Source organism: Scyliorhinus canicula, chromosome 15 (genome assembly GCF_902713615.1).
Source record: "Scyliorhinus canicula chromosome 15, sScyCan1.1, whole genome shotgun sequence".
In the NCBI taxonomy this organism is placed as follows: Eukaryota; Metazoa; Chordata; class Chondrichthyes; order Carcharhiniformes; family Scyliorhinidae; genus Scyliorhinus; species Scyliorhinus canicula.
In genome coordinates, this window is record NC_052160.1 from 10,423,488 (window position 1) to 10,449,263 (window position 25,776).

General features: G+C 44.9%; 1 protein-coding gene across 6 annotated transcripts in view; it reads right to left on the minus strand.

The window, feature by feature from the left end:
• Positions 1-25,776, minus strand: part of clec16a (C-type lectin domain containing 16A) — a 303,082-nt gene that overhangs the window by 153,468 nt on the left and 123,838 nt on the right. For all 6 annotated transcript variants that reach the window (XM_038820933.1, XM_038820930.1, XM_038820934.1 and 3 more), the window contains 2 exons: positions 13,531-13,640; positions 1,810-1,854 (listed from right to left, as the gene is read on the minus strand). In XM_038820933.1, coding sequence (XP_038676861.1) covers positions 1,810-1,854; positions 13,531-13,640 — 155 coding nt within the window. The remainder of the gene's footprint in view (positions 1-1,809; positions 1,855-13,530; positions 13,641-25,776) is intronic.

Consider the following 25,776-nt stretch of genomic DNA (forward strand, 5'->3'; position numbering starts at 1 on the left):
CCCCCCCCCCCCCCCCCCCCCCCCCCCCCCCCACCCCCCCCCCCCCCCCCCCCCCCCCCCCCCCCCCCCCCCCCCCCCCCCCCAAAAAGCCCAACCCATGCAGGGCATCTCCAGGTCTCATCCCTGGTGTGTGAAAAATGCAAGCCTAACACATTGGCACGGGCACAGTCAGGCTGACCATGCCAGATGGCAGTGCTACCTAGGTACCATGGCAGTGTCAGACTAGCACCCAGGTGGCAGTGCCAAGGTGTCCAGATGGCAGAGCCAAGGTGCCACCCTGCCCAGAGGCCTCTGATCCCCTGAGAGATGCCCAATAGTGCTTTACCATCTGATCGCCATTTGTGGAGACAAGTATTGAAAGGCACTCACCCGAGGTCTCAGAGAGGAAGGGGTTAAGATCCCAGGGCCTCGGATACCTTAGGGAAATGAATATTAGAATGAGACTAACTGTCTCGCTCTAATATACAAATTTGCAAAACAGTGATCTCGCCCATAATGGACGGGATTCAGATTGCAATGCCTCACGAGATCATGTTAAATCTCACGAGGCGTGGCGAGCCGGGCAGATCGCGAAAGAGGGATCTTCCGGAATCTACCGGCCGAGCCGCCTTTTGGACGCAATGTGGCTGGTCGATCGTGCCTAAAGAATTGGGAAAGCAAAGAATCGGGATCTTTGCCTTCAAGTAACCATAATTGCAAAATGGTAATTATAAAACAGCAATAAAATTTCGATAAGGCAATCTCGCCAAAGGATAAAGAAATGTTGCAATGACTTTCTACACACTATTAAGATAATAGACATGCAAGAGCTGCTTGTATTTGAAATGAAATGAAAATCGCTTATTGTCACAAGTAGGCTTCAATTAAGTTACTGTGAAAAGCCCCTAGTCGCCACATTCTGCCGCCTGTCCGGGGAGGCTGGTAAGGGAATCGAACCGTGCTGCTGGCCTGCTTTCAAAGCCAGCGATTTAGCCCTGTGCTAAACAGCCCCAGTATTTTGTTCCCCACACAGCACAGCACCAATAAAACAAATTTTAATGGCCAAATTTCCCTTTCCACCTCTGGTTTCAGAAACTGTCCTGCACATTCGCACTTGGCCCGGTTTTGAGTGCGCATCAAATTCTTCATCACCTTTGGCTTTCGTGTTTCTATGCTTTTCCAAGACAAACACTGCAGGAGCCTGCGGTCCAAATGTCATTTTCTCCAATGGCGGAAGAAACTTATTTGGGGCATTTTCAGTCACAAGAGTGGTCTTTGAAGACAATACCGCCTTTCCTTGGCTTATTGCATTGTTCAATGTCAATCACTTTCCAACAGATGAAATGAAATGAAAATAGCTTATTGTCATGCGTAGACTTCAATGAAGTTACTGTGAAAAGCCCCTAGTCGCCACATTCCGGCGCCTGTCCGGGGAGGCTGGTACGGGAATCGAACCTTGCTGCTGGCCTGCTTTAAAAGCCAGCGATTTAGCCCAGTGAGCTAAACCAGCCCCTGTGAAATGACTTAACAACCAAAATTGTACTTTAAACCATTATTCGCTCAGTTTATATTTTGCACTTGCTGCAAAGTTGCTCTAGAATTGTCAAGATCAATCCATTTTAAAACGAAGTACTTCTAGAAAATTATTGAAAAAAAGGTATTTTCTTCCCTTTAAACTTCAGAGATTTTAATTTGTCCACATTTTCAGTTTGCCCTTTTAATGCATTTTTCGAAGCAGTTTGGGGTTCTATATTGTTTGAATGCGGTGCAGTAACACCAGCTGAAAAAAAACATGAAAATTCCACTGAATTACATCATCTTCAGCCTTACCTTATAGAAACGCCGCAATAAGTGGACACTTTCTTCCCGTGCGCCCTGCAGAAAAGTACAAAAAAATGATAGAGCAGCAGAACTGATGGAATAATGAATGCAATTATAGCCTAATTAATGGATACAGAGGACATCAAGTCTAAATTGGGTTACAAACAACATATAAATAAAATTAGAAATGTTAAAAACCAAAAGAAAAAACCTTCTAGACTTGAACTTCATTTGCTGCGGAGAGCAGCTTCCTCCATTGCAAATGCAACAGTCAGGTGGCGTGTGCTACGTCTGGGGGCTTACAGCCTCCAAGTGTCAGAGGTGGTCAGCTCAAGAATTGTTAACAATTTACCCTTCTTCCATGCAGCCAAGCCCACTTATTATTACTTATTGATTTATTGATGATTCAGCTACAGAAACTGATTCCGTAAGACAAAATAAATCAATTGATTAGCCTATCAGAGATGTGTGAAACTATTCATGTGATGCTCCCCAACCCCATTTGTCTGACACACCCTCATAATAGAATTGCTAAGTTTTTGAATCATCCTAATTCTCCACAATCGAGCAATTCATAAAGCAGGTTACTTTGAATTATGATCTTGCATCAAGCCATTCTTGTATTTCCAATTTAGTGTACTAAAGTTCAGAGTCAGGAATAAGCAAATTATGTGGTGCTGAAAAATACAGCCAGGTCAATTTTTCCAAGCTGTGTAACCCACTTAAATAATTCATGACACCACCTGAACTTAAAGTTCCATAAACAAAGATTACTGCATTACAAGCTGCAGCAAAACGTGGGAGACTTCAGCAAACCACCCCCTCGCAAATTGTTAAACAAAGAATGTCAACTCTTTTCTGCACTGTCGTCCCACTCAGCATGAATTGCCATCTTGCTAGCAATCACAATGCAGCAGAGGTCAAGCAATGGTAAGCAGCACAAACCAACGAGCAAATATTTTATCCACTGTTTGGAACCTATTCAACCACCATTCCCAAACTTTGCCTCTTCCCCACATACATATTCCTTCCAATAGCGTCCACTTCCAATAAGTTATTTATTACAGCTCGAAGAAGCACTCTTACTCTTGCATTCTGATATTTGGGCTCTTCAATGTTTCCATTTCCTCCTCCACACCCATACTTCATGAAAAGAAAAATGGTCTTGTCCCAAATTAATACATGTTGCTCAATTGTGTGGTAAACAGAACATCTGTTTGGACTGACGGCCACATCTCATCAGCGGAAATACAATTAAGCAAAGTTGTGTATGAATTCCAGTACTGGTGTGATGCCATACATCCCTGTAGCTGGCTGATTGAATTAAACAACATGTTCCTTTATCCAGCTCATAATAGACTTTACTTATCCAGCCCACACTTGCACAACCCAAAACATGTCTGGTGGCTCTGATTCCACGACTGGGCAGCAGCATGCCAATAGCTACATTAACAACCAAATTAAGATAATCAATCAAGCTCATTCACGCTTGCTGGTAGTGACATACATCCATATGCACGGCCCTGTTCTCTGCAATCCAAAGAATATGTTCTTGCGCATGTTTTTAATTAGCCAGGAGCTTGGGGAGCCTACAGATCCCTGCCTTTCTCCAGACCAGAGTGGACTTGTCAATCAACAGAACCCTTGTTGCCTATAGTATAAATTATCATTTAAAATTTGGCATTCTTGCATTTGTCTTGATGAGTGCAAGAAGAAAAGCTTTGGCAACACGTATCCCCTTTTAGTATAATGTCTACATGTTTATTGGATAAAGTTGGGAACTCAAAGATACGATGGCAGGGGAATGACTTCCAGACAGATCACTGCAGTGATGAACAATGAAGTATTTCCTGAATGCATCGACATCATGTTCCACTCTATTTTAACAGGATTGTATTGATTTCCATGCCAAAACTGCATAAAAGAAAATAAATTATAGCATAAACGTTACTGTCCGCTTAAACTTCTATGAGATTGGATCAGGTGAAACGGCCATTACTAAGGGGGCTGCGTTTCCAATCTCACAGAGATTGTTAATAAAATTCTAACTATAATGGCAGGCACATGTGAAATAAAAACAAACTTTGCTTAACAATTACACCCCCATCGCTCCCCCCACACACCACACAAAACAATAGTCACATTCTCTTTGTGGTTAGCACTGCTGCCTCACAGCACCAGGGACTCGGGTTAAATTCCGACCTTGGGTGACTGTGTGGAGTTTGCGCATTCACCCGGAGTCTGTGTGGGCTTCCTCAGATTACTCCCAAAGTCCAAAGCTGTGCAGGTTAGGTGGCTTGGCCATGCTAAATTGCTCCTTGGTATCCAAAAAGGTCGGTTGGGGTTACTGGGATAGGGTGGGAATATGGGCATAGGTAGGGTGCTCTTTCGGAGGGTGGTGCAGACTCGATGGGCTGAATGGCCTCCTTCTGCACTGCAGTGATTCTAGAATTCTGCTGATTCCTTCTAACCTCCATAAACTCCAATTTGTCCAAACCCGAGTTGACCATATTCTATCATGACTCCCATCTGCATTAGCCTCCACTGACTTCCTGTAGTCCACATTTATACAACTCTGATCACAATAAATATAACAACGGTTATGGGACCCGATAACATCCCAGTTGCGGTGCTAAGAATTGTGCTCCAGAACTAGCAGCATCGCTAGTCAAGCTGTTCCAGTAGAACTACAACAGTAATGGGAGAGGCTGTGGTCTAGTGGTATTGTCGCTGGACGAGTAATCCAGAGACTCGGAGTCCACAAGTATTCCCATCCTCAGTGCTGGGGGAGCCCAGCACATCTGTTCAAAAGACAAAACTGAAGCATTCATAACAATCTTCAGCCAAAAGTGCTGAGTGGATGATCCATCTCAGTCTCCTCCGGAGATCCCGAGGCAATACGATTCATTCCACGTGATATCAAGAAATGGCTGAAACAACAGAATGTCTACATATCTCCCTTTACATTCAATCTCGTTATCCCTGATTCCGTGGCTGTGGGTAGGGGGGGGGGGGGGGGGGGGGGGGGGGAGCAGTCACACTGACCAGAACGTAATTGGAGGAGCCATATAAATACTGTGGCTACAAGAGGAGGTCAGAGACTGAGTATTCTGCAGCAAGTAACTCAATCACCTAATTCTCCAAAGTCTTTCTGACATTTGCAAGATATAAGTCAGGAGATTGATGGAATATTCTCCACCTGTCAAAATATGTACAGCTCTAACAGTACTCGAGAAGCTCAACATCAACCAGGTCCAAACAGCTCACTTGATTGTTACCCACTCCTATCACCAGTGTACCATGTTGCAGTGTATATAATCTAGAGCCACAGTACAGAAATTCGACTTCTTCAACAGCTCCTCCCAAATACATGACTTCTAAGACCTAGGTAGTTAAGGGCAGCTGGGATACGGGAACATCATTACCTGTACATTCCCCTCCAGGCCACACACCATCTCAACTTGGAAATATAGAATCATAAACTCCCTACAGTGTAGGAGACCTTCTGCCCATCAAGTCTGCACCGGCCCTTGGAAAGATCACCCTGCTTAAGCCCACGTCTCCACCCTATGCCAGTAACCCTACCTAACCCAGTAATCCGACCTAAACTTTTTGGACACCAAGGGGCACTTTAGCATGGCCAATCCATCTAACCTGCACATCTTTAATCTGTGGGAGGAACCCGGAGCATGCAGAGGAAAGCCACGCAGACACAGGGAGAAAGCGGAAACTCCACACATATTTGAACCCAGGTCCCTGAAGCTGTGAGGCAGCAGCGCTAACTGCTGTTCTTTCATGTTACTGGGTCAAAATTTCGAGCATCATTGTGGCAACACCTTCACCGCAGTGATTACAACAGTTGATGAACACAAATCACCACTAACTTCTCAAGGGAAATTGGGGCTGGTCAATTAATGCTGGTCTTACCAGTAATGCCCACATCCCGTGAATAAACAACAGAAAAATGTGCTGAGTCATCAAACTGCTACAACAAATGTCAAGTGCACTCATCCAGAATGAAGGATTCTCATTTCAATTGTTGTCTCCCAACAATACTCTCGTTGTCACAGAATGCAACTGTTGCCCCCCCTAAAAAAGCGTTGGAGCAGCCCACAAAAAGGTCAAAACTAAGTAAAACCGCTTTCTGCAGTCATACCCCCCAAATCCATGAACTGTGCTGTACTGTTCTATGTGGCTGCATGCTTGGCTTGACTGGTTATAAGAACATTGGGGTGGAATTTCCACATGTTTTGCTCTTTTATCCCCCCAGCATGATTCCCCAACACTGTCCAAATTACGTAAAAGAGTGAGGAATTTGAAGCCCTCGTTACATACGATGAATATCACATTTCTCCAATCTTTGATGATGGTTCAGAAGTCATCACAGTGGAAGCTGGCCCAGCCTACAAAAAGGACGCTCACAGATTGAATTATCAACATGGCATTAAATTCCTTATAAAGTCCATAGAATCCCTACAGTGCAGAAGGAGGCCATTTGGCCCATTGAATCTGCATTGACCCTCTGAAAGAGCACTTTAACATTGGCCAACTCCCCCACCCTATCACCATAATTCCATGCATCGATCCTCTCCAATCCATCTAACCTGCATATCTTTAAACTGTGGGAGGAAACCAGAGCACCCGGGGAAACCCACGCAGACAAGGGGAGAATGTGCAAATTCCACACAGGCAGTCACCCAAGACCGGAATCAAACCCGGGTCCCTGGCGCTGTGAGGCAGCAGTGCTAACCACTGTGCCTCATGAAAATCCTATTCCTCAAAAACTTTCATGTTCTTAAGGTTCTTAAAATGAAGCTTTTGTTTAGAGACAAGTATTAAATAATTGCCTTTTAAAAGTTTTACATTTAATATAGTATATATAAAAATGACCAATTCTTGTACACCAATGAAACCAATAAATAGTCCAGCGATTTTAGGTCAGTTTCATTTACCTAAAATTTGTCGCTCGCAGGTGGCATACTTGATACTCTTAATTTAAAAAGCTAATTTTTGTGATAAATCTGTTTTCAGTAATACTAATAAAACTGTACAGTACAACTGTATAAACAGCAATCAATCCCAAAAGGACACCCGCAAAAATAAAATGAACACTTGTGTGATCCAAATGGAAGCTGCTTTGGTGAAATGTGGGAGCATTTTGGCCAAGATGTGAGAAAATGCTATCGTTGGGATTGAATGTCTGTATGGTTCCATCTCAAGAACCAAGCATTTACTCTGTCTCTATGGATGCAGAATGAAGAACTGCCCATTCTATTGAAATCATTTACAGTACATACAATGGCCATTAAAAATATTAAAGACTTTTTAAATACATTTACAGGATGTGGGTGTTGCTGGTTAGGCCTATTTATTGTTCATCCCTAGTGGCCCTTCAGAAGGTGATGGCGAGTTGTCTTCTTGAACCACTGCAGTCTTTGAGGTGTAGGTACACCCACAGCGCTGTTAGAGAGGGAGCTCCAGGATGTTGCCCCAGCGACAGTGAAGGAACAACAATATATTTCCAAGTCGGGGTGGTGAGTGACTGGAGGGGAACCTCCAGGTGGTGGAGTTCCCAGGCATCTGCTGCTCGTCCTTCTAGATGGTAGTGGTCGTGGGTTTGGACGGTGATGTCTGAGGAACCCTGGTAAATTACTGCAGTGCATCTTGTAGATGGTACACATCCCTGGTAGCCGCAGTATTAATATGGCTAGTTCAGTTCAGTTTCTGATCAATGGAAACCCCCAGGATGTTGATTGTGGGGGATTCAGCGGTGGCAATGCCATTGAATGTCAAGGGGTGGTGGTTAGATCTTCTTGTCGAAGATGGTCTTTGCCTGGCACTTGTGTTTTTAAAAAAAAGTAAATTTAGAGTATGCAATTTTTTTTTTCAATTAAGGTAATTTTTTAGTGTGGCCAATCCACCTAACATGCACTTTTTTGAGTTGTGGGGGTGAAACCCACGCAGACATGGGGAGAATGTGCAATCTCCACACGGACAGTGACCTAGGGCCAGGATTCTAACCAGGGCCCTCAGCGCCGCAGTCCCAGTGCTAACCACTGCGCCAAATTCCACCCCTATCTCGCACTTGTGTGGCGCAAATGTAACTTGCCACTTGTCAGCCCAAGCCTGGATATTGCCCAGGTCTTGCTGCATTTGGGCATGGACTGCTTCATTATTGAAGGAGTCGTGAATGGTGCTGAACATTATGCAGCCATCCGCAAACATCTCATCTCTGATCTTATGATGGAGGGGAGGTCATTAATGAAGCAGATGTAGATAGTTGGGCCTAGGACTGCATATAAACTATGGCTCATGTCAGTCCCAAAGGTGCTCATGATTTGCATACTTCACCTGACCTCAAGGAATATTTTTTAATGCAAGGGGGAAAAAAACATTCAAAAAAAGCTGCACGATTGCACTCATTCCTGGAAGGTTTTATGCCTGTAATTATGCAAACGAGTGAGTGGAAATGTAAGCCACAGAATCAATTAAGATAATGTGAGCAATTTAGAACACAATTTGCACCAAGCTTGCCAATTGCACCTACAGTGGAAACTGTTACATTTCTCAAAGGGATATAAAACAGGTTGCCCTCCTCGTGTATAGACTCACATTAATTTTGTTAAAATTAAACAGTTGTTCTAGCATTTGAGTGTTAGAAACACACGTATGCTACAAAGCAGATGAGCGTGCACATTCAAACGGTTAAAAGGCATACTTTCCCTTTTCTTTAGCTTACTCCCTTACTGTGTCGGGAGCTGGGGCAAGAATTTGTCAGTTCACGATTAAGAGCTTTTAGATCCAGCCGAACTAACCAGTTTGGATAAAATAACCAATTTACTTTGAAAATCAGCATTTATTCCACGCCTGACACAGATGCCCCTACAGTGCTAGCAGAAGATGAGTTGCATGTGTTCACTTAACAAGTTAGCCACTTGCTACAAAAGACCAGTGATTATCAAATTACATGAACCAGGGAATCTGAAAATGTGGGAGCCAAAAAGTAAAGAATAGTGGACTGAAATAGAACTACAATTAAATGGATAGAAAAAGGTATGAGAATTTGGAGAAAGCTAGAAATAATATCCAAATATGCAATAATACTTAGATTTTCCAATAAAGTGATGAACAGCCTAACCTATTGCAAGAAGGGGTGTCTGAAATATTGTCAGGGCAAGGCACCACAATTTAAAAGGAAGCTTTGCATATGGATGTCATTTTTAAAGGGACTGAGTCAATTGTTCCACTACGAGATCACTCTGATGGCAAATTCATTATTTCACCAGTACACGGATAGGATACCTTCTGAAATAGAGGAAATGTTTGAGAGATTGGAGTCTGGCATTAAATTAGGTATATTTCTATTTTATCAAAGAAGTAACCTGGAAATATTCTAATTTTTATAGAGCCAAAAAGAGTTGTGCCCGTGGCACTGACAGGGGAAGACAATCCTCGGGTTCAAATTTCTGATAATACACTGACACCTGCTGGGAAGTGTACTGTGAGCTGTAAATTCTCCACACAAACAAATAAGAATACAAGTCTGTAGCAAAGGATGGATTGGTGAGCACCAGTCAGCATGTATAACGAATGGTCTTTCACGATGTTATCACTAGTAGCTCTAGGATCTATTCTGGCTGCAAAAGCCTGCGCTCCCACCATGATTCCACGCTCGATTCCCATTGACCCTCTCGATGTACGTCCCTTAAAGAGGCTGGCCACCACATAATCTTCACCAGGCAGGCTTAGCAAATTTGAGAGCAGTAGTCAGCTGGGCAAGCTAGCAGTTGGTGAAAGTGGAGGTGGAACACCTGCACGAATGACCGTCTCACACACACACTCTCCTTGAAGGTAGGGAATAGAAATGGGATACAAAAACGTAATAGAAACAAAGGGCTGGATTCTCCGGTTCTCCAGGGGCACGCTGTTCACTAGCAGCAGGATTCCTCCTTACCGCCACTCATCGGTGGGATTTCCCGCAGTAGCCACCCCACACCGCCGTGAAACCCGCTGGCGGGACTGTGTTGCCAACCGGAAATGTGAATGCCAGGGACCGGAGAATTCCTGCCGGAACTGCAGACCTTCAAGCTTTGTTTTCTTGCAATTTCTGAGGAATTGCTGAATGACTGACACACACACCCCCCTGCCATTTTAAAAGATGAACATTAAAAAAAAATCAGATTAGGAGGAGGCCATTCAGCCCTTTGAGCCCTCTCTGCCGTTCAATGAGATGATGGCTGATTTTCTAGACCAATACCATTCCCCTGCATGATCCCTGGATGTTGCTAACATGCTGAAATCTATTGATCTCAATCTTGAACATACTCAATGTTATGCCTCCACGTGAGAAATGCAAGATTATCCAGTGCCATATAATCTGTTCAATGCCTTAGTCAGTAATGATTTTTAAAAAATTGTTCCTGGGATGCTGTCATCGCTGACTCGGCCAGCATTTATTGCACATCTCCAATTGCCCTCAAGAAGATGCTGAGCTGACTGCTGTAGTGAGTGCTGTTATGAAATGAAAATCGCTTATTGTCACGAGTAGGCTTCAATGAAGTTACTGTGAAAAGCCCCTAGTCGCCACATTCTGGCGCCTGTTCGGGGAGGCTGTTACGGGAATCGAACCGCGCTGCTGGCCTGCCTCGGTCTGCTTTCAAAGCCAGCGATTTAGCCCAGTGTGCTAAACAGCCCCTTAGGAAGGGAGTTCCAAGTTAAGGGCGTTGGCAACAGCACCGCTCCCCATTGCCTCGGGGAAATAGTCAGGGAGTCTGGTGGTAGTGGCCACGCTGACGATCTGGAGGCAGTTGCGCCAGTACTTTAGGTTATGGGCAGGGTCAAGGGAAATGCCAATTCGAGGGAATCATAGATTCAAGCCAGGAAGGTGGGATGGGAATTTTCAGGGATGGGAGGAGAGGGGAGTAAGGGTATTAAAAGGATTTGTTTCTGGGAGACCGGTTTGCGAAGTTGGAGGAGAAATATGGGTTGGGGCAGGGGTAGATGTTTAGGTATATACAGGTCTGAAATTTTGCCAGTAAGGAGGTTCAGAGCTTTCCAATGGCGCCAGATCCCACACTGTTGGAAGAGATATTGATGACGGGTGAATGGAGAAGGGGGTGGTGTCGGCAATTTATGGGGTGATTCAGGGGGAAGATGAGGTATTGCTAGAGAGGATTAAGGCGAAGTGGGAGGAAGAGTTGCGAGAGGATATTGAGGAGGGGGGTCATGGTGTGAGATGCTTCGTAGGGAGGGTCCGGAGGGTGAATGCATCAATTACGTGCATGAAGTTGGGACTAATACAGTTGAAGGTGGTGTATAGGGCACACCTCAAGGGCGAGAATAACTTTTTAGAACATAGAACAGTACAGCACAGAACAGGCCCTTCGGCCCTCGATGTTGTGCCGAGCAATGATCACCCTACTCAAACCCACGTATCCACCCTATACCCGTAACCCAACCCCCAAAACTGGAGGGTATTGAAGGGAGGTCTTTAAGGTAATCTCAAAGGTGGTGCAGTAAGACTCGAACCAGGTCCCCTGGAAGCCATATTTGGGGTCAGATTGGCTGGAGTTGGAAGTGGGTGCGAAGGCAGATGTCTTGGCCTTCGCCTCGCTGATTGCCCGAAAGCGCATTCTGTTGGGGTCGAGGTCGGCTTCTCCACCCTGTGACTCGTCGTGGTGGGTGGGGGGATCTGCTGGAGTTCCTAATGTTCGAGAAAGTAAAGTTTGAGTTTGGTGGTTTGGGGGGGCGGGGGCGGAAAGAGAGGATGGAAGGGGGGGGGGGCGGAAAGAGAGGATGGAAGGGGGGGGGGGGCGGAAAGAGAGGATGGAGGGGGGGGGGCGGAAAGAGAGGATGGAAGGGGGGGGCGGAAAGAGAGGATGGAAGGGGGGGCGGAAAGAGAGGATGGAAGGGGGGGGGCAGAAAGAGAGGATGGAAGGGGGGGGGCAGAAAGAGAGGATGGAAGGGGGGGGGCAGAAAGAGAGGATGGAAGGGGGGGGGGGCGGAAAGAGAGGATGGAAGGGTTCCACAACTCATGGACCTTGCTCATCATGCATTTTGATGAATTGGATGACATTGAACATGGCGCGGGGAAGGGGGGGGATATGGAATGTATAAGTTATTGATGATTCTTTTTCATTGGTGTTTTGTATTCAGAATGTTGGGAGTTGTTTGAGGGTGGGTGGGACAAGGGGAGTGTTGGCTAGGTGATTGCCATTGCATTTGTTGTTATTGTTGATTATTTGTTGTTGTACAATTTGATGGAAATGTGAAAAAGGAGAACGAAATTATTTATTTTTTAAAAAGGGAAGGAGTTCCAAGATTTTGACCCAGTGACAATGAAGGAATGGTGATATAGATGGTGTGCGACTTGGGGGGGGGGGGGGGGGGGGGGGACTTGCAGGTGCTGGTGTTCCCGTGCATCTACTACCCTATGTCCTTCTAGGTGGTAACGGTCAGGGGTTTGGAAGGTGCTGTGACGTCTATAATAGCTTAAGGGGGAGCCAAGTGGAATATCTGTTCTGTCCCATCTGTCACTTATTTTCATAGTTGGCATTGCAATATTGACGGACCCATCCAGAAATCCAGCGCACTTATACATTTTCTTGAGCAATGGGCTAAATAGTGGGATCAGGGCAGCATGGTGGCACAGTTGTTAGCACTGCTGCCTCAACTCCAGGGACCCAGGTTCAATTCCGGCCTCTGGTGACTGTCTAGAGTTTGCCCATTCTCCCAGTATCTGCATGGGTTTTCTCCGGGTGCTCCGGTTTCCTCCCACAGTCCAAAGATGTGCAGGTTAGGTGGATTGGCCGTGCTAAATTGCCCCTTGGTGCGCAAAAGGTTAGGTGCGGTTACTGGGTTACGTGGATAGGGTGGAGCTGTAGGATGCTCTGTCCAAGGGCCGGTGCGGTCTCCATGATCCGAATGGCCTCATTCTACATTGTAGGGATTCTATGAAGGTGGCAAGTGCAGCCAAATATGACATTAACATGTGCTGATGAGGCAATCTTAAAGGCATTCATTCATTGGTGGAAACGTGGAATAATTGTTCATTCTTATCCCTATCTAGTCACAACGGGGGTCACATGGAGAAGGCATGTTGGGCACTTTGTTATTTTAGAAGCAGAAGACAAAGTCCCAATAAACATTAAATTGTAGCAAATAAGGCATGCATTCAAAAATTCTGCCTCACTATTCAGAGCCTCAAGACACCACATCGCCACAGTGCTGCCCTCGTAACTTCTGAGTTACAACCTACAGTTTTCCCTGTCCTTTTATCCAAAAGCAGTTTGCATCTTAGTTTTAAGAAATTTGTGCCCAAGGCATGATGGTATTGAAATTGCTTCAACAACATTCACTTCAAAATTATAAATGAATGGCCCACAAGAGCTGTAATGGAATGGCCAGTCGTAAAGTAGCTAAGCATTCTGAGCCATGTCTCACACACCAAAGGTTGCAATGCGAAAAATGTTACAGTATTTTCACAAGGCAAGTATAACCATCAAACTGGAAGAAAGAGAACATATTTGTTTATCAATGGATGCCAATTAGTTCTACAGTAGTTGACGCCCTTTTCTTCTTTCTTTAGAATTAAGGTGGTTCCACAACTCAATGTCTTCAATGCAAGTTTTTAAAAAAACTACCACGCACAAAGATGCCAGATTTATCAATAATATAAGTGTCTTTTCACATACTTCATGACAAATGTTTTTAAAAGTCCAAAATCATTACCTCATAACAGGCAAGATGCACATCTTTAATAATACAGTTGCCATCTGATAGTACAAGTTGTTTAAGTAAGAGGCAGGCAAGCTCCAATGTAGCCAAACGGATTTTCCCATCTGTAAAGAGAAATAAAGCAATACTCCTTACAAATCGCTACATTCAATGTTTTCTATACTCTACTTGGTATCATGCTAAGCTGCATCCAGACTCATTAATCACCACCATCATACAGACCATCCTCCCTTTCTAGTTAAGCATCATCATGTCTCAGTTATTTTGAAAGGTTGTCCTGGAAAGGAGGCTCAAAAGGTTGTTGGAAGATTCTTGCATTTGTTAACAAGTGAACTTCAAGACAAGTTTTTATTCCAAGTCACCTATTGCCTTCAAAATTAAATGACTTTATGCTTATTCAGGGTAATCTGGACACACCTGCGCAGGATGGAAACTACCCAGTACAAAAATAAAAGTCGTACTGGCAGATTCTTTGTACAAACAAACTGATGTCCAATTATTATGTGTCTTACGGAACCTAAAAGTAATCCATGTGCCTATATTTCCTTGTGCATTCAGGTTGTTTTCTTTCGATGAAACCCCAAAAAGTTGGAGAGGCCACAACATTTTAAATAATCAGTAAGCAGACATGCCAACTGAATCACAGAGGAGGTCACGGAATGGGCGGATGTCCTGCTCCGTCACAAATCAGCTGCCTACTTCTGTCCCTGGCCCCCCTTCCTAAGCCCCCAGGAAGTTTGGAGTTTAAGTGTAGAAGTCACTTATATATTAAAAAGAAGTGATAAACAGTGACGGCGTAATACAAACAGAAACTGACAGTATTTTATACAAGACCAACTGGGCACATTACATGCCAGGCATGCAAACGTCGCCTTCCAAAATGGTGCTGAAATGATGATGCACAGATTATTTTTGTTTACTTATTTTTAAAAATAAATTTAGAGTACCCAATTCATTTTTTCCCCCAATTAAGGGGCAATTTAGCGTGGCCAATCCACCGACCCTGCACATCTTTGGGTTGTGGGGGGGTGAGACCCACCCAGACACAGGGAGAATGTGTAAACTCCACACGGACAGTGACTCGGGGCCGGGATTGAGCCCGGGTCCTTGGCGCCATGAGGCAGCAGTGCTAACCACTGAGTCACCACGCTGCCCCGACGCAAATGCTTGCGTGCACAACTCGAGCAACACAATCTAGCTAATGGTGAGAGGCCAACTTTTGACATATATACTTAATCGCTGAACCTACTTACCACCCAAAGTTAGAATACACAAAACCACAAATATTGGCAGCAGTATTTGCAGAATGAAAACAACTGAATTTTAGAGCTGTAGGACAAAGTCTCCTGGGACAAAACTGTCACTTTCTGCACTATTAGGTCAAGTCTAAGAGATACAATACTGTTTTTCAAATTAATTTCACAACATTTTAAATGACTAAAGCTTTAATGAATAATAAAAATCTAAAATTGGGCCCGAGGCCCACGGAAAGAAGGGCAGGCATTAGACATTTTGCTAATTAGGGTGAAATGGAAAAAAAAGGGTAAAATCTCAGAGCATTTGCCTTTTGAAAACATAAGAAAAATGTTAGCTGCGAGTTATTTACATGTAGTGACTCCTGGACAGACCAAAGAAAAATCATTTGAAAACAGAAGCAATGAAAACACACCAGGAATGGAAACACTTCCTTTCTAGGAACACCAAGAATAGACAAGTCGCTGTTTTGGTATTACTTTTGAAACCTGGTAAATATATCCTGATACACCCAGACACGATTAAGCCGGAAATGACACACCTAGCCAAGATCGGGGTAGCACGGTAGCACAGTGGTTAGCATAGATGCTTCACAGCAGCAGAGGCCCGGGTTAGATTCCGGGCTTGGGTCACTGTCTGTGTTGGGTCTGTGCGCTCTCCACGTGTCTGCGTGGGTTTCCTCCGGGTGCTCTGGTTTCCTCCCACAAGTCTCAAAAGACGTGCTGTTAGGTGAATTAGACATTCTGAATTCTCCCTCTGTGTACCCGAACAGGCGCCGGAGTGTGGCGACTCGGGGATTTTCACAGTAACTTCATTACAGTGTTAATATAAGCCTACTTGTGGCACTAATAAAGATTATTATTATTAAACCGGAAATGACATTCTTTCAGAAGTTATCAAAACAATAAAACTTACACAAGATCTTCTGGATCAAGGTCATGTAACAATAATCAAGGTAGGGAATACTTTGCAGAATATATTCTAGACATCCTCCTAGACAAGTAGGTTTCCCATCCAATTCCAAAAAGGAAATAAATAATTTGGAATTGAAATGAGAAATCGGACAAATAAACATTTGAATTTATGATTGCAAATATGAAATAGAAAGCACAGCAATAAGGTACATTGTAAAAACAGAAATGAATACAGAACAAATAAAAAGTGCTGGATTGGAAAAAGACAAAGAGCAGGCCAGAGGCTGTGAATCCTGTGGTGAGTAGCTCACCTCCTGACTCCCCAAAGCCTGTCCACCATCTTCGAGGTACAAGTCAGGAATACACTGGGCGGAATTCCGAGTTTTGCCGGCGCCCAGGGGTTTCCCGAAGGCATGGGGGTGTGAGCTTACGTAGGGTGCTCTTTCCAAGGGCCAGTGGATACTTGGAGGGCCAAACGGTACTGTAAATTCTATGATCCTATGAAAGGAGGGTTTCCGGAGCATCCAATGTCACCGACACGGAATGCTTACAGTACAGGCATACCTCCAATATACCGGAATGGTCTACAACAATTAAGACAATCTTCCTTCTCACTACATCTTAACAGCACATTCATGAATACGCTTTCTGTTTAAGTACACCCCTATTCTACAATCTATCACTTGTATGCTTTAGTTGTTAGGAATCATTTAGCCATACTTTACTGGTTACTAATAGCATCAACCTTCAAGGTTAATGCCCAGTGGATATACTTTTGCAGACACTGACTCATCCACCATCGCAAAGAAACATCAGATGTAGCACTGTGTGGCACCCATCTGACTGATGCGAAAACCACATTCCATCACCTTCCCCACCATTGAATTAAAATTAACAATTATGTCGCTTCTCAAAACTGCTGCCAAAAATGGAGGCAAGTTCCCGATTATGCAACTGGTAGTGAGAAGCCAGGAAATGAAATTGACCACAACGACATTCCACTGATTTAAACAACGATGTGGTTAATTACAAAACATACAATTTGCATTGACTTTTCTTCTCTTTTCAAATATGGCAACTACTGGACCCATCTTTCAGTTCTTAACAATAGCAAAAAATTTGCCTCAGTAACATGTACAGAAAAATGCATTTCCTACCAACAAATAATTCTCAGATTTATGGTCATTTAAGGCTTTATTTCACCTGGAATATTTAAGACATGAACATTTGTGGTGAATATTTCCCTTTCGTCATCCGCAACAGTGGATTAAGTTATACCCTCTGTTTCAATCACAATGACCTAATTCTGTAATTTTATTTTAATATTTCACGATGCCTCAAAAGCAGGTTTGAGAAGTCAGTTTTGATGGACGGATCACAAGGTAAATGCAGGCCAGGAAGCCATCAATCTTATCATGTCTTTCATCGAGGAAGATAAAGCTACAGTCCTTGCATCTCACCATCCAACTAGCCTTGAAAATGTTTGCCTTCACTATATCATATGAACATTTTCCCAAAGGTTATAACCATACCTGCTCCCATCACTGCTTCCGTCGATATTGACAGGGGTGTGGAATCCTCAGCAAATGAGGGGCTGAAAGGAGATGCAGTACTCAGCAATGGCAAGCTGAATAGACATGACAGGAAGGAGCACGGCAGGGAACAGGGAAAACCTTTTGGATTAAATTGCATCTATTTCAATGCAAGAGTGCTGACAGGTAAGGCTGATGAGTTTAGGGCATGGATAGGTAAGTGGGACTGGGATATTATAGCCATAACTGAAACATGGCTAACAGAAGGACAGAACTGGCAACTTCATGTTCCAGGGTACAGGTGTTTTAGGCGGGACAGAGGTGGAGTTAAGAGAGGAGGGGGGAGTTGCATTTTTGATTAAGAGGAGCATCAATGCAGTAGTCCGAGATGAAATGACCGAGGGATCATCCAGCGAGACTTTGTGGGTGGAACTAGGATATAAGGGGATGGTGACCTTATTGGGGGTGTACCATAGGCCCCTAAAAAGTCAATGGGAATGAGATGAACAAATATGCAAGGAGATTGGGGAGACTTGCAGGAGTAACAGGGTTATCATACTAGGGGATTTTAATTTTCCTAACATAGACTGGGACTGCCATATTGTTAAGGGCTTAGATGGGATGGAATTTGTTAAACGTGTTCAGCAAAGTTTCCTCAGGTAGTATGTGAAGGTCCTACTCGGGAAAGGGCAAAACCTGACCTACTCTTAGGAAATAGGGCAGGGCAAGTGATTGAAGTGACGGTTGGGGAAACCACTTACCATAGTTCTATTAATTTTAAAATAGATTTGGAAAGGGACAAAACTGGTGGGTGCCGGAGCAATAGGTCAGAAGGTGAAAACATTGAAGGGGAACTAGGGAATAGGGCCAGTATGGCTCAGAGGAAGAGCAGACAGGGAGATGTTGCTGAACACAGCGGGACTGGTGGCCTAAAGTGCATATGTTTTAATGCAAGAAGTATAACGGGAAGGCAGATGAACATAGAGCTTGGATTAGCACTTGGAACTATGATGTTGTTGCCATTACAGAGACCTGGTTGAGGGAAGGACAGGATTGGCAGCTAAACGTTCCAGGATTTAGATGTTTCAGGCGGGATAGAGGGGGATGTAAAAGGGGTGGTGGAGTTGTGCTACTGGTTAGGGAGAATATCACAGTTGTACTGCGGGAGGACACCTCAGAGGGCAGCAAGGCTATATGGGTAGAGATCAGGAATAAGAAGGGTGCAGTCACAATGTTGGGTGTTTACTACAGGCCTCCCAACAGCCAGTGGGAGAAAGAGGAACAGATAGGTAGACAGATTTTGGAAAGGAGTAAAAGCAACAGGGTTGTTGTGATGGGAGACTTCAACTTCCCCAATATTGACTTGGACTCACTTAGTGCTAGGGGCTTAGATGAGGCAGAGTTTGTAAGGAGCATCCAAGAGGGCTTCTTAAAATGCAGATAGTCCAACTAGCAAAGGACTGGACCTGTTGTTGGTGAATGAGCCTGGCCAGGTGGTAGAAGTTTCAGTAGGGAAGCAAGCAGCTTGCAAAGCGCTTGTATATTCAGACTACTGCAGAAACCAGTTTTGACTGCTGCAGAAACCAGACAGCACTGTGAAAAGAAACCAGTTAACATACTAATGAGGCGATACCGGGCGATCCCCAGGCACAATGGAAACAAGTTAAACACAAATCGATATATTAAATGGAAGGCCAGACTTCTCGGCGCCAAAGGAAGTCCAAAACAATAAGTCCCAAGAACCGCCCAGGGATCGAGGTACTGCCCCGTTATTGGGCAATTCAAATCAATCAATTGGGAAGAGACCCAATCAATTGCGAGGGAATAGAGGGTCCGCCCAGACCCCGAGAGAGGTATAAAACAGAGACCCCGACCCAAGCCTATTAGTGCCTGCCCATACCAGCTGGCAGAGGTATTCACAGACAGCTTCAACCTATCCCTACTCCACTCCGAGATCCCCACCTGCTTCAAGAAAACCACCATCATACCGGTACCAAAGAAGAACCAGGCAACATGCCTCAATGACTACCACCCGGTGGCCCTGACGTCAGTTGTAATGAAGTGCTTCGAGAGGCGGATCATGAAGCGCATCACCTCCATACTCCTGGAACGCCTTGACCCACTTCAATTCGCATACCGTCGCAACCGGTCCACATCAGACGCCATTTCCCTGGCCCTACACTCATCCCTAGAGCATCTCGAAAACAAGGACTCCTACATCAGACTCCTATTTATTGACTACAGCTCCGCCTTCAACACCATAATCCCAGCCAAGCTCATATCAAAGCTCCAAAACCTAGGACTTGGCTCTTCACTCTGCAACTGGATCCTTGACTTTCTGACCAACAGACCACAATCAGTAAGAATGAACACCAACACCCCCTCCACAATAGTCCTCAATACCGGTGCCCCGCAAGGCTGCGTACTTAGCCCCCTACTCTACTCCCTGTACACACACGACTGCGTTGCAAAACTTAGTTCCAACTCCATCTACAAGTTTGCTGACGAAATGACCATAGTGGGCTGGATCTCAAATAACGACGAGTCCGAATACAGGAGGGTGATAGAGAACCTAGTGGAGTGGTGTAATGACAACAATCTCTTCCTCAATGCCAGCAAAACTAAAGAGCTGGTCATCGACTTCAGAAAGCAAAGTACTGTACACACCCCTGTCAGCATCAATGGGGCCGAGGTGGAGATGGTTAGCAGTTTCAAATTCCTAGGGGTGCACATCATCAAAAATCTGTCCTGGTCCACTCACGTCGACGCTATCACCAAGAAAGACCAACAGCGCCTATACTTCCTCAGGAAACTAAGGAAATTCGGCATGTCCACATTAACCCTTACCAACTTTTACAGATGCACTATAGAAAGCATCCTATCGGGCTGCATCACAGCCTGGTATGGCAACTGCTCGGCCCAGGACCGCAAGGAACTTCAGAGAGTCGTGAATACCGCCCAGTCCATCACACAAACCTGCCTCCCATCCATGGACTCCATCTACACCTCCCGCTGCCGGGGGAAAGCGGGCAGCATAATCAAGGATCCCTCCCACTCGGCTCAGTCACTTTTCCAACTTCTTCCATTGGGCAGGAGATACAGAAGTCTGAGAACACGCACGAACAGACTCAAAAACAGCTTCTTCCCCACTGTCACCAGACTCCTAAATGACCCTCTTATTGACTGACCTCATTAACACTACACCCTGTATGCTTCAACTGATGCCAATGCTTATGCAGTTACATTGTATATCTTGTGTTGCCCTATTATGTATTTTCTTGTATTTTGTTTAATTCCCTTTTCTTCCATGTACTGAATGATCTGTTGAGTAGCTTGCAGAAAAATACTTTTCACTGTACCTCGGTACACGTGACAATAAACAAATCCAATCCAATCCAATCCAAGAAGGCATACGGCATGCTTGCCTTCATTGGCTGGGGCATTGACTACAAGAATTGGCAAGTCATGTTGCAGCTGTACAGAACCTTAGTTAGGCCACACTTGGGAGTATAGTGTTCAATTCTGGTCGCCACACTACCAGAAGGTTGTGGAGGCTTTAGAGAGGGTGCAGAAGAGATTTACCAGGATGTTGCCTAGTACGGAGAGCATTAGCTATGAGGAGCGGTTGAATAAACTCGGGTTTGTTCTCACTGGAACGAAGGAGGTTGAGGGGCGACCTGATAGAGGTCTACAAAATTATGAGGGGCATAGACAGAGTGGATAGTCAGAGACTTTTTCCCCCAAGGTAGAGGGGTCAATTACTAGGGGGCATCGGTTTAAGGTGCGAGGGGAAGGTTTAGAGGAGATGTATGAGGCAAGTTTTTTTTTTTTTTTTTACACAGAGGGTAGAGGGTGCCTGGAACTCGCTGCCAGAGGAGGTGGTGAAAGCAGGGACGATAGCGACATTTAAGGGGCATCTTGACAAATACATGAATAGGATGGGAATAGCGGGATACAGACTCGAAGTGTAGAAGATTTTAGTTTAGAAGGGCAGCATGGTCGGCACAGGCTTGGAGGGCTGAAGGGCCTGATCCTGTGCTGTACTTTTCTTTGTTCTTTTGGTCCACAGGTGCAAGTTCTAAATTGGGGCAAGGTGAATTTTGATGCAATTAGACAGGTGCTTGCAATGGCTGATTGGAGTAGCTTGTTTGAGGACAAATGGACTTACAGCAAATGGGAGGCCTTTAAAAGTGAAATAGCTAGAGTTCAGGCTCTCAATGTTCCTGTTAGGGTGAAGGACAAGGCTGACAGGAGTAGGGAACCCTGGATAATAAATCATGTTGAGGTTTTGGCCAGGATACAAGCAACTGGAATCAAGAGATTCCCTGGAGGTGCACAGGAATGTACTCAAGAAGGAAATTAGAAGGGTGAAAACGGGGCATGAGGTAGCTTTGGCTAAGAGGATTAAGGTGAAGTCAAAGGGATACTTTAAGTATATTAAAACGGAAAAAAATAACTAGTGAATAAAAATAACACGGTGGACGTATATGCATCGAACTGCAGGAGATGGACGAGGTTCTCAATTAATATTTTTCTTATTGGGTTTACTGTGGAGAAAGACATGAAGACTTGGGAACCTGGGAAGATTAGTGGCGATACGTTGGGACCAGTTCGCATTACAGTAGAGTTGATGATTAAAATGTATGAAGGTGAATAAATCTCCGGGCCCTGACCGGGTATATCCAAGAACACTGGGTGAAGCTAGAGAAGAAATTACAGGAGCCATGGCTGAGATATTTGCATCATTGTTAGCCTTGAGTGAGGTACCAGAAGACCGGAGGGTAGCCAATGTTTTGCCCTTATTTAAGAAAGGCTGCAAAGAAAAACCTGGAAATTATGGACCTGTAAGCCTAACATCTGTTGGGCAAGTTAACAGGGTGGATTCGGAGGGATATGATATACAGTCATTAGGAAAGACAGGGTTTGATTAGGAGTAGTCAGCAGGGCTTTGTGCATGGGAACCATGGCTTAAAAAGTTGTTACAGTTCTTTGATGAAGTGACCAGGACGTTTGATGAGGACAGAACGGTAGACAGTCTATAGGAACTTCAGTAAGGCCTTTGATAAAGTTCCACATGGTAGGCTGTTCTGGAAGGTTAGATCACATGGAATCCAGAGAGAGCTGGTAAACTGGATATACAATCGGCTTGATGGTCAGAAGCAGAGGGTGATAATAATCTTTATTAGTGTCACATGTAGGCTTACATTAACACTGCAATGAAGTTACTGTGAAAATCCCCTAGTCCTCACACTACGGCACCTGTTCATGCCTGTGACTAGTGGTGTGCCTCAGGGGTCAGTGCTGGGCCCTTTTCGGTTTGTTATCTATAATCAACGATTTGGATGAGAATGTACAAGGCATGATCAGTAAATTTGCAGATGACACTAAAATAGGTGGTATTGTAGACAGTGAGGAAAGTTACCCAAAATTGCAGCAGGATCTTGATCAGCGGGGGAAGTGGGCCGAGAAATGGCAAATGGAGTTCAATACAGATAAGTGTGAGGGGTTGTATTTTGGAAAGTCAAATCAAGGTAGGATTTTCACGGTGAATGGTAGGACCTTAGGGAGTACCGTGGAACAGAGGGACTTTGGGCTTCAGGTGCACAGTTCTCTAAAGGTGGTCACAGGTAGATAGGGCAGAGAAAGAGACTTTTGGCATGGTGGCCTTCATCAGTCAGGGCATTGAGCATAGAAGTTGGGAAGTTATGTTGCAGTTGTACAGGACATTGGTGAGGCCGTGAAGCCACATCTGGAGTATTGTGCTCAGTTTTGGTCGCCTTGCTATAGGAAATATGTTATCAAACTGGAGAGTGTGCAGAAGAGATTTACAAGGATGTTGCCAGGACAAGGGACTGAGTTACAGTGAGAGATTGGACAGGTTGGGACTTTTTTCTTTGTAGTGTAAGAGACTGAGGGGTGATCTTATAGAGGTGTATAAAATCACGAGGGGCATGGATAGGGTGAATGCACTCAACCTTTTTCCCAGGGTTGGGGAATCGAGAACTAGAGGGCATAGGTTTAAGTTAAGAGGGGAAAGAATTCATGTGAAGCGGAGGAGCAACTTTTTTTTTTTTTTTTTTAAACACAGAGTGGTACATGTGTGGACTGAGCTGCTCGAGGAAGTGATTGAGGCAGGGACATTGACAACATTTAAAAAGCATTTGGATAGATATATGGATAGGAACGGTTTAGAAGGATACGGGCCAAAAATGCAGGCAAATGGTGTTAGCTTATGTGGGCTTTTTTGGTTGGTATGGACCAGTTTGGGCTGAAGGGCCCGTCTCCGTGCCGTAGATTCTATGAATGCAATATCCTGCAGGGGAAAGGTTTGGGATGAAAATTTCAAGTGGAGTGTATCGAAACAATTTCACATGAACGTACGTGGCATTTTCCTGAAGCAATCTTCGGACATTTCTTCCATCAACATAACTAACCCCACTTCACTTCAAAATTACTTAATTTTCTGCAAAGTGCTTTGGGACATGACAAGGTCATAAAAGAGGCTGAATAAATGTAAGTTCTTTCTTTCTATTGTGAAAGAATGATCAGTCAGTATCAGGAAATTCTGCACCAAGGTTTTATGACCACCGTACATTCCCAGCTCTGGCACAAGCACTGGAGAGGACATTCCGTCACTTGGAATTTGACAATAACAGAGTTAGCCAACTTGGCTACCCTGAAGAATTACCCATCAGGAAGTAATCATGGATGTGGATGAGGAAGGCAATTTAAGCCCCTCGGAGTTCATCCACACAGAAATAATTTGCTGCATCCAATTAGCTCTCAATAGATTTTACTCCCTTCTGCTAGATATCACTTACTAACTCAATAGGCAATCTGAGAGCATCTCTCAGTCACCTCTTTCCAAAACCAAAATCTCTCCTTATAACAACTCCATCCTCCCATAATGGAGACCAGGGCCGTGATTCCGCCAGCCAGCGCGAACGGCCTTTGGCGCCCCGCCAGCTGGGGCCGAAAGGCCTTCGCCGGCCGGCGGACATCCGCGCATGCACCGGTGCGTCAGCGGCTGCTGACATCATACCGGCGCATGCGCAGGGGAGGGGGTCTCTTCCGCCCCCACCATGGTGAAGGCCATGGCGGGGCGGAAAAAAAGAGTGCCCCCATGGCACAGGACCGCCCGCCGATTGGTGGGGTCCCGATCGCGGGCCAGGCCAACATGGGGGCACCCCCCAGGGTCAGATCGCCCTGCGCCGCCTCCCCCCCCCCACGCCGCAAATCCCGCCGGTACCAGAGGTGGTTTAAACCACGCCGGCGGGAAAGGCCTGTCAGCGGCAGGACTTTGGCCCATCGCGGGCCAGAGAGTCGCCGTGGGGGGGCACGCCGACTGGCGCGGCGCAATTCGGTACACAGCGGGGGCGGGATTGACGCCAGCCTCGGCCGATTCTCCGACCCCCCGGGGGCGTTGGAGAATTCCGCCCCAGTTCTATGGCTCTGAATTGGTCACAATTGTCTCTGTAACCAAACTGGAGGCAGCATGGAGGGTATGGTCCGACAAAGCACTGTATACTTTGATCATGATTTCCCACGACTTGTATGGTGCTGTTTTGCTTATATAACTTGACAAACTGCTGGCTTTTTTGGGTCAACTTGGACACAACTTTTTTTCTTCTTTCAGTTTTCGCACTTCCCTGAAACTAGTGACTATGCTGCGGCACCGATTCATGGATGCAAAACTTAGCTTGAATAATTAGCCTATCATTTGGTAGAAGAAGTTACCAGCAAGGTATTCAACAAAGTGGATGATCACAATCCAGTTCGATCTAGTCCGACATGTCCTCTCTTGGCATTCAACCATAAATTGGGAGCATGATGTGCGAGACAGACAAAAAGTACTTGCAATGAAAATGCAGTGCGCCATCAAAATGCCATGTCTTAAATGCCTCCACTTTATATCAAATGTGGGCCACTGAGGACTGTATCAATGATCATAGAATCCCTAAAGAGCAGAAAGAGGCCATTTGGCCCATCAAGTCTGCATTGACCCTCCAAAAGAGCACCCTATCCAGGCCTAATTCCCCCGCCCTAACCCACAACCAACCGTTGGACATTAAGGACCAATTTGGCATGGCCAAGCCACCTAACTTGCACATCTTTGGACACTATTACCCTTTATATATACTTTAAAATCATTGATACTAACTGACATCAGTATTCAAACTTAGGATTTGCCATTCCCCTTGCAAAGAAACATCCAGATCCTTGAAGCTGACCATAAAATCTTTTACAGCCATTTAACTAGAGCTCATGCCACAGTTTGGACATCTCAGCCAGGTTGACAGAAGCATAACTTCTGTCAATTATATTCAGCTAAACATATAATTACAAGAAGCAAGAGCAATTCCCTCGGTGTATCAGGAAGTTATTAAATGAGTGCAAACTGGCAACATTCCTACCTCAATTAATACCGTCAAAAACAAATCATACACACCATGCGCTGCTTGTGGGAGCTTGTTGTGTACAAATTTTCTGTAACATTTGCATAAATACAGTAACTACACTTCGAAATAATAGTTGTGAAG